This window comes from Leguminivora glycinivorella, chromosome 25 (assembly GCF_023078275.1).
Source record: "Leguminivora glycinivorella isolate SPB_JAAS2020 chromosome 25, LegGlyc_1.1, whole genome shotgun sequence".
Lineage (NCBI taxonomy): Eukaryota > Metazoa > Arthropoda > Insecta > Lepidoptera > Tortricidae > Leguminivora > Leguminivora glycinivorella.
The window spans coordinates 5,249,386-5,259,823 of NC_062995.1; the positions used below are offsets into that span (position 1 = coordinate 5,249,386).

Below are 10,438 nucleotides of genomic sequence, written 5' to 3' on the forward strand. Positions count from 1 at the left end.
TGGCAATTTTTCTCCACAGCCCATTTTTTCGTGTAGATTTAATTTTTCTTCGGAGCGAAACTTTTGCAGACAACCATCGCAATAAAACATTTTCGACGTTTTCCCACCCGTTTTCGAACACATATTTAGCAGTCGCGACATACTGTTTATGGTTGAAAAGTGGCAGGTTTTAAGATTTTCGTGAAAAAGTAAATGGACTTGCCTGGTGGAAGCATTCTTTTCCTTGCGTGATATGCGTAAGGGGACAATTAGGTGCTGCTCATCCTCTTTGTCCAGCCCGTATACGTTGATTCGAATGTTATTATTATTTTCAAAAGTTTTAATGTCCTTTAATTGAGTGGGGAATGTGACCCCTGTCCAATCTAAACAATCCTTGTATTTCAAATATTTCGAAACGCGAAAAGCATTCTTATCCTGGGGATATAACGCTGCAAGTACCGCCCACATAAAGCACGAGTCGTCATTATTTTGTACATTGACACAAGCCTTTTTGACGGTAACCCAGTCGGGTAGACTTATATGTTTCGCACTTCGCAGTGGGGAATAGTGGTTGATGTTTAAGTCCAAATACTTAATTTTCTCCAAGGCCCACCCACTGTCTCGTTCCTGAAATTCTTCCATCTTAGCCGTAATGGTTGTGAGCACCGTGTGAAAAAAGGCTTCGAAGTCCATCGCGCAGTCCAATGTTGTAGTTTTCATGGTGAAGGATTTCGTGTCGCGTATTATCTCATCGCCTTTCTCGCTAACGAGACATTTCATGTAGTCCCCCATTACCTCAACGTGAACCTTGATTTGGTTACATGTAGAGATTTCGTATTCTAATAGCTTCTTCACAACGTCTCTGGTTGACCCGATAAAGCCCTCGGGGTCGAGCGAGTTTTCTTTAATTGCTTCAAATCGATATGTTATGATTCGACACTTGAACGCAGATTGAACCACATATACAGCACCTTCAGATGGATCTCGTTCTGACAGCAGCCGATGACGGGGAAAGTCAGTATGTTGCATAAGCTGACCCGCAGGAACATCTTCATTGCAATACTGGCAGTGATGCATGTTGCCGATGTTGATGATGATGATGATGATGATGATGATGATCACTACAAGTGCCGCGTGTGTCTATACAAGCACAGACTTTCTAGTAAACTGAACTACGATTGCGACAGAGTATACCTTTTATTCATCTCGACGTTGTTCTACGAACTATGTTTTACCAGCAGCGGGGGTGGTGGGGAGTGGGGAGAAAATTATCTCTATTTTATGCAAATTGCTGTATCGATCGTGGTTATTTTTTGCAAAATGAAATTCGCGTTTTGGGCGTGTATAATAACAAAGCGGTTTGTAGAACGTGTTTTATTACTCATAATTACATATTTAAAAAATAGGAGTGAAATCCGGATACAAACCGAGGATAATTAAATTGTTATCTCATGTACGATCGAGCCTATAAAATAAAGTGGTTTGATTTTAAAACTAATTTAAATGCTAATGCTAGTAACTGTGTGGGTTGTGGGAAATTACAATAAAAGAAAAAAATATACAGTTCAAGAGTTTTATTGTGAGATAAGTAATTTAAAAAAACAATGACGCATTAAATAGAATATCAGCAGCGAGGCACTTGAGTTCACAATCCACCACAGAGTTAGGATCGCACAGAGTGTCCATGAAAAGAAAGGCTTGTGTCACAGTATCCGGTTTTTTCATTTTCAAATGCCTCTTGAAAAAATTAAAACGATTCTCGTATATGGTTTTGCTCTTGTTCAATTGTCTGATTTGCGCAGTCACACATGCTATAATTTTTTCAATATTCCACCAGTCGGCGCGTCCAATCAACAGTGTATGCACAACTGCTACACGATTGTTCATAATCGTGTAGTATCAATTGAGGCCCCGGTGAGGGGGCGGCGGCGGTGGCATCGGCGGTTGTCTCGGTTTCGGCTGTTGCTTCGGCGGTGGTAGAGGAGGTGAAGGATGACGTGTCAACAGCGTGTAAACACTTATTGGTGGAGCGTATATATTCAGCGGTTGAAGTGGAAGGGTTTATGAGAAAGTTTCTAGTACGTATGCATGGCAGCGGCTGCGCCCGCGCACCCCGCGATAGGCCTATTCTTATTAAACCAGTGTGCAATTAGCTACGGTGCGTTTCACTCGTGTCCTCACAAACCTACCAAGTGGCGGCGATGGCTGGGACTTTTGGGTTAATTTCGGTTTTTAATCACGAAACCCAGGAATGGAGAAGCTACAAAAATCGTCTATCTCAGTGGTTCATAGCCAACGATATTAATGACAACACAGACAAAGCCCAAGTGAAACGTCGAGCTATCTTGATAAGCGCACTCGCCGAATCTACCTACCGGCTAGCAAGCAATTTAGCATTACCGGATACGTTAGAAGAAAAGGGATATTCGGATGTGGTGAAGATTTTAGATGCACATTTCACACCTAAACGCTGCGGGTACGTTGAGCGATTCCATTTTTATTCGGCCACCCAGCAAGCGGGCGAAGGTCACGTGCAGTGGGCTGCGCGTCTGAAAGGCCTCGCCGCGTACTGCGATTTCAAAAATATGGACGACGCTATTCTCGACAGATTTGTAATGGGCATGCTCCCAGGTCGAGAGCGTGAAAAGCTGTTCACGCAGAATGTCGGCGAGCTCACGTTGTCTAAGGCGATAGACTTGGCGGAGAGCATCAGGGTTGCTCGCACCGGTGGCGCTGCCGCCGGCCCCGCTGGAGCGCCGGTGGCCACAGAGGCCAGCGGCCAGCTGTTCCAGATTGAAAAAGCACCTGCGCGCTCGTCTGCTGCGGCGTCTGATGTACAGTGTTCGGTGTGTGGTAGATTCAAACATAGTGCTACAAAGTGTCGGTTTAGAAATTATAAGTGTAGGAAGTGTCAAACAAAAGGCCATCTAAGTAACATGTGCAAGGCTGTAAAATATATCGAGTCGGAGGAGGTGAACGAAGGTGATGACGGTGAGTTTTTCCATATTCGTACTGAAGATGGGGCACCTATGGTCGAATGTATGAAAGTGAACAACATCTCCATTAAGTTACAAATAGACAGTGGGGCAGCAGTATCGGCTATCTCAGACAAAACTTATAAATGTTATTTTAGCGACGTGCCATTGTTACCCCCAAAGAAAAAACTGTTTGGATATACGCGGGAGTCGTTTACTATTACGGGCGTAATTAATGTACCTATATGTTATGACGGCCAAGAACAATATTTAGATATATATGTGATTTCTAATGGTGGACCCCCAATCCTAGGTCGCGATTTTATTTCGAAATTCCATCTACAATTAGCACGAATTCCCGACGCACCGATTAATTATTGTACGGATACAGATATGGTACAACAAATCCTATCTGACTATAAGGATATATTTGTAGACCGGCTGGGCTGTTTCAATAAATACAAGATAAATTTAAACTTAAAAGATAACGCAAAACCTGTATTTATTAAAGCTCGTCCGATTGCATTTGCGCTTAAGAGTAAAGTCGAGAACGAAATTGATCGGTTAGTAGGTTTAGGTATTTTGCAACCTATTGAATACTCAGAATTTGCTTCGCCTATAGTGCCCGTGTTGAAGCGAGATGGGTCCGTGCGCATCTGCGCAGACTACTCGCGCACTATCAACAAACAGCTGATCGCCGAGACCTATCCGCTCCCGACAGTAGATGAGTTATTCGCAAAATTACACGGCGGAGTTCAATTTTCGAAGTTAGATATGTCTATGGCCTACAATCAGTTTCCGATAAATGACCCCGATAACATAACCTGTATAAATACCACCCGTGGTTTATATAAGTATAATAGGTTAATATTTGGGCTAACCAGTTCCCCGGCTATCTTTCAGCGTGCCTTGAATACTTTGCTAGCAGGAATAGACGGTGTTCTATGCTTTTTAGACGACGTATTGATAACGGGGCGCGATAAGACAGAACACCTTCATAGATTGCACGAAGTACTTGCGAGGTTTAAGGACGCCGGTTTAACACTACAACGAGAAAAATGCGAATTTTTCAAAGATGAAATATCATATTTAGGGCATGTTATCAATAAACACGGCATTTCAAAATCGCAAGAAAAGGTAGCAGCAATTAGTAAGGCACCGCGGCCTGAAAATGTGGCTCAGTTACAGTCCTTTTTAGGTCTAGTTAACTATTATCGTAACTTTGTACCTGACGCATCTAGCATCTTAAGTCCTCTATACGACCTGATAGAAAAATGTTAAATGGTCCTGGACGCCTACTCATCAAAATGCATTCGAGACAATTAAGCGACACTTGTCCTCCGACCAGGTTTTAGCGCACTTTGACCCTTCGGCTAAAATAATAGTTACAGCTGATGCGTCGCCGGTCGGCCTTGGGTGTTTATTATCACAGATAGGTACTGACGGGATTGAACGGCCAGTGTCTTTCGCTTCGCGAGTATTAAAGGATGCCGAAAAAAATTATTCCCAAATTCAGCGGGAAGCAACGGGAATAATTTTTGCTATTAAACGGTTCCATCATTACATTTATGGTAGATCACAGCCGTTTGTCCTCCGAACAGACCACAAACCGTTACTGTCTATATTCGGGCCACAAAAAGGCATTCCGGAGGTAACGGCGAATCGGCTACAGAGGTACGCAATTTTTTTATCGGCGTACAATTACGTTATTGAATATGTACGAAGTGAAAATAATAGTGCAGATTATCTCTCGCGCGCGCCGCTTGCACTTAGTAACAGCACGTTATCGCAAGGCTGTGACGTCACCAAGGGTCAGGAATTCGACGACCGCGCGGCGTATGTAAACTTTGTAGTAGATGGATGTTTACCTTTAACAGTTGAAGATTTATGCCGCGAAACATTAAAGGATATACAACTGCAAAAGGTATGCGAATTTGTTAGGACCGGTTGGCCGAAAAAATTAGCGATATCTATTTAAAACCGTATCATTTATGCAGAAACGAATTGTCAGTCGAAAATGGGTGCTTAATGAGAGGGCACAAAGTTGTTATACCAATGGCGCTTAGGGAACAGATTTTACATGAAGTTCATAGTTCACATCTAGGAATAGTTAAGTGCAAATCTGAAATTCGGTCAAAATTTTGGTTTCCTGGTGTGGACCAAGCAATTGAGAGAATTGTTGGCGCTTGTAACGTATGTATCCAGCTACGTCCTTCGCCGCCGCGAGTGACGATAGCGCCTTGGCCATATCCTGAGTACGCGTTTCAAAGGTTACATATCGATTTTCTCGGTCCAATAAATAACCACTCATACTTTGTTATAGTGGATGCCTACAGCAAATGGGTCGAGTGCTTCGATATGAAATCAAACACAACAACGCATAGTGTTATTGAGAAACTCTGCGAAGTTATGTCTCGATTCGGCACCCCCCAATGTATAGTGAGTGACAACGGCACGGCGTTTACGTCAGACGATTTTAAACAATTTTGTTTGCTAAACAATATAAAACATTTAACCAGCGCGCCATATCAACCAGCTAGCAATGGGCAAGTTGAGACATATGTAAAAGTGGTGAAAAAGGGTATTAAATCGCTACTTATGTCAAATGTTCCCGATGCAAAAGTTAATTGTAAATTAATGAAGTATTTATTTGACTACAGAAATTCTATTCATTCGACCACCGGTACTTCACCCGCTCAATTAGTGTTCGGAAAAAAATTAAAGTCCAGATTAGACTTATTAACCACCGCACACTCGCCACCATCATCATTCACCGCCTCCGCCTCGTCCGTTAAAGATAAACAGTCCTCACAGGTTAATTATCACGGAGGCGCTGAGAGAACTGATTTTAATATCGAGGACCAGATATTATATAAAAAATATATAAATAATAACCTAACCACAAAATTAAAATTTTGAAAAAACCCCCGACCGCGACATAGTGGACCGATTTTCATGAAACATGGCTAAGAACACTCCCGACTAACTCAGCTTTCAAACAAAAAAAACTAAATCGAAATCGGTTCACCCGTTCGGGAGCTACGGTGCCACAGACAGACACACACACAGACAAACAGACAGACAGACAGACAGACAGACAGACAGACAGACAGACAGACAGACAGACAGACACGTCAAACTTATAACACCCCGTCGTTTTTGCGTCGGGGGTTAAAAATAGATTTAATTGGGTAAGAGGAAAAATAACAAAAAAACTAGGTCAAAGGTTGTACCTAATAGAAGATCGACCGCACAGGAGCCCACCATATTCCTGCCCGTACCGGGCCCAGCAGCCTCCACGAGTGTCAACGCGACATCCACGACGCCTCCCGGAGAACCTGATGGCTTGGATACTCTTCATCCAGCGGAGAGGGAAGAGGGTGATAGTAGGCACCCAGAGGGCCAGAACCCCCAGACATCCGAGAACGTGGATGATCATCTTGTCTTCGCCTCCCCGGAGGCCCAGTCACCTCAACAACCCGGAAACTCAGATCCTCAAGGCACGAGTGACTTAAGACCCTTGCCACCACGGCAAGCTAGACTTAATTTAGATTTTAAGAAATACTTTTAAGATATTGTCAAATAAAGGTGGAGGGATATAGTACGTATGCATGGCAGCGGCTGCGCCCGCGCACCCCGCGATAGGCCTATTCTTATTAAACCAGTGTGCAATTAGCTACGGTGCGTTTCACTCGTGTCCTCACAAACCTACCAGTTTCTTATCGCTTCAATTTTATTCATGTCAGCAATGAAGTCAAACCATTCGTTTTCACTTATTGTCACCCGGTCATCGAATGTGACAAATGGTTTAAATTCGACCTGTGTTCCAAAAAGCTCCAGTTTAAGATATACGCACACATTAGAGAATGGTCTTGTTGAGAGTGGTTGCGGTGGTGTAGGCGAATGCTGCTGCAGGTATTGGTGTTCACTCACGCCGCCTCCTCCTCCTCCTCCTCCAATCCGATGAATGTTATACACACTCTTGGCCAATTGACAGCTGTTTGCAACAATGGAGCTCACGTATGAAGGATAATAATAGTGATAGTGATGCTGATAATCCATTTTTATGGTTTCTCAAACTGAGACGACGACGACGACGAGTGTTCTTGTCAAAATCCACCAGGAAACTGACTGACTGTTTAATTGTTCTTTCTCACTTTTCCAGTGAGAGGGCTATACTCAAACATGGAGTCGTGGAGGATGAGACAGTAGGCTGCCACGTTGGTGGGGGTATCTTTTGTAAATTTCATTACCATTACCACACGTATGTCCACAATGCCAGAGTTGAAGGTGTCAGGCTGTCGTGACGTATCTATGACAACGAGAGCTCCATGAAACTTGTAATCATTTATACTCATCAATGGCGTAGGTACTGGTTTTCCATAATACGATCGTTGGAAATTAGCATACGCATTGTATTGCAGAGCCATAAAATCCTTGGAAAAGTCTGTGTTGAATGAGTCATACGGATAGCATTGCAAGTTTAGATATACACTACAATTTTGCAGATTGACATGGTCGAATTTACACGATGCCTTCTTTTTGTCGGTCTTACGTTCTTGCTGCAAGCCTATAATGCGCGGCTTCTCTAGCATGGTGCTCATCTTAATCGACCACACATGTTCATCGACGCCGGCGGGTAGTGAGGGGTACTCATACAGTTCCCAGGTGTGAAAAGCTATGGGTATGGGTATGTCGTTTTCAACATATTGCATTAAGCGCAATTTCTCTCTATCCGATACCTTCACAACCGGCATACGCCAAACTATGCGCGTAATCGTGACGTCAATCGGTGTAGAGTCCGCCGCTACAGTTGCGCAGTGTTCATTGGTGCTTGCCCTGTTCAATATCAATTCGTGCTTAGCGTTGACAATAACCTTTTTATAATCCTCAGCAAATCCCAATAGGTGAGACAGGGGTACGGTGTAGCTGAAGTCGTTCTTTTTATCCACAATCACTTTATGCTTGCCAGTGTTCCAAGAAGAGCTTTCCAAAGAATATTCCATGTCTGTCCCGTACGAAACTAGACCCTTCATTGTAGTAGTGATACCGCAGTTTTTAGTTCTATCAATTTCCACACCGTTCAACTCGTAACGCACATCTTGAAATAAAAACGCCATTGCATTGTTGATGATTTGCATGTCTTTTTCGAATTTGCCCTCAATCAGCAAGTAGCTTTCATGTGGGTATACAATAATATCCTGTCTATTGATGGCAATTCTCACCTCGTCATTGGTTTCGAACGAATTATTGTACGGGAGGTATGGATGAACCTCTATAGATTCAATAGTGTCATCCACAATGACCCTCTCGCCAATGTTTAACATTGCACTCGCTTCGGACATATTTTATAGCCCAATTGTTGTAAAAATTGAGCGTTAGATTTAGTCAATTTTAGGATATTCCTGTTCCTTTGGGAAAAAGAAGTCGGCTGTGGTGTGTGGTGGTGGTGGTGGCGGAGGTAGTAGTGTTGATGTGGGTTGAGGTGGCAGCGACGGTGGTAGTAATGTTACCTCGTTGGGAACTTGAACCCTACTAATATCATTAAAACCTACACCAAAGCTTTTATAGACAATCATATTTTATTTTTCCACAGATATATGTGTTAGCCGCCTACTGCTGCTGCTGCTGCTGCTAGACTTTTCTAATGTGAAGTCTGAGTGAAATGTTTTCACCGGCAAAATTTACCAAATTGCCGCGTTCGTTCACTATGCGCACTTCGATTCTCTGTATGTTGCTCAATGAGCGCTTCAGCGGTAGGTAGATAATATTGGTGGGGCACTCGATAATCTGAAAGCCGGGCGGAACGTTTGGGGAGAATTTGTGAAGCACATGCGACGGCTTATTGTTGGTGAATGATCCTTCGACAATGTTGCACTCTATTCTTATAGAATTAGTGGTGAGAATCTCTATAGGGCGATCGGACTCGTACGTAGATCCCGGTTTGAGTATTCGCTTGGAGAAGCCGAAAAGTGGTGCGATGCTATTCGGTTTTGTGAAATCCACCCCAACATTGGTCGGTGTTGTAATGCTAACCTTGGACGTGTTGGTGTTTGCTTCAATGTCCACAATGCAATCGGGGTCTAGGGGGCAGTTTTTTAAAATTTTCCTCTTTAAAAACTTAATAATATCGGTCAGCTCGTAAGCGCCCTCTTTTACGGCGATCGTCTTTGTGCCGTAGTGAAATAGATTATTGCTCTTGTCCACGTTAGGTATAGAGTTGAAAGTTTTAAAATAGATTAAAGCACACTCGTACGACGCGTCCTTGACGAGCTCTAGCGCTGGTAAATAATCCGCGTACAACTCTGACTTGTGACCGTCCAAACTGATTGTGAACGAAGAGAACTGCGATGAAGCGGATAATGATGATGATGACATTGCACCGTCCACAGTTAAAACCTATATGATTGTGAGACATGTAGAAATGAGGTATTTATAGCAGTGGTAGAGAGAGAGAGAGAGATAGATGGTAAACTTACAAAAATAACAAACACATACTTCATCATAATTAATCATTTAATGGTACATTAATTTAGCAGTATCGATTAAAAAATTCAAACACAAATGTCCACACTTTTGCGCGTTGGACCTTTGAAAGCGTGTATAATTATACAAAATATGAACTGGAGGCTTCTGTTGAGGTGCTGCTGCTGCTGCTGCTGCTGTTGCTACTAAAAAAGCGTTGCGTGCCAACTCACTGACGACACCACCACCACCACCACCACCACCACCGGCAGCAACGTCAACGTCAACGGCAGCCGTTAACGGGGGCCGTGAACGTGAACGGGGGCCGTAAACGGGGCCGTTAACGGGGCCGTTAACGGGGTCGTAAACGGGGCCGTTAGCGAAAACGGGGCTGTAACGGTTGCCGCAGCCACCGCTGCTGTTCATGTATCGCACAAACTCTATTGGAGGTCTCAAATCACCATAACTGTCAAAGTAGACGCATTCGTTGCCCTTCTTCACGTACGCAGTCCAGTGAGTGCCTTCGTCGGTGTCCAAATTTAAAACGCCTGTTTCATTGATTCGTGGCCCAGTAGTCATTGGTAAGGTGTCTCTCATGAAGATACCTCTAAAATGGGGTATTTTCATTTTTTTCACACACTTCATTATGTCAATATCCGTCAGAGGGCGCTTTGGTAAATTTAGTTTTTTTTTTTTTTATAAGGTGTCATATAGAGTCCCATGCCGGTTCTGTACGGTCTCAAATATAGACCTTTTCCAACAGTGGCGCTTTGATTCCTCTTCACCATTTCGTAAATATTTTTCGCTGCCGTCGTCACACCCCCTGCTAGTGTGCCGGTCGCCGCCAAAGCCCCCAACAAAGGTATCAGCGGTAGAAATCCCCCTCTTTTAGGTATGGGGATCACACGAGGTGTTTTAATTGTTTTACCCTTGACATATTTTCTCGCGGCTTGCACTGCTGCGTTGAGCAGAGTCTTGGAAGAAGGCAGTGTGGTGGCGGTGCGTCGCTGCTGCTGCTG

At 43.6% G+C, this 10,438-nt stretch overlaps 1 protein-coding gene across 1 annotated transcript; it reads left to right on the plus strand.

The window, feature by feature from the left end:
* Positions 1-2,185: 2,185 nt before the first annotated feature.
* Positions 2,186-5,803, plus strand: LOC125239283. Its single transcript, XM_048146821.1, has 2 exons — positions 2,186-2,970; positions 5,769-5,803. Exons 1-2 carry the CDS (start codon positions 2,565-2,567, stop codon positions 5,771-5,773), a joined length of 411 nt encoding a protein of 136 aa, XP_048002778.1. The 5' UTR covers positions 2,186-2,564; the 3' UTR covers positions 5,774-5,803.
* Positions 5,804-10,438: the final 4,635 nt, after the last annotated feature.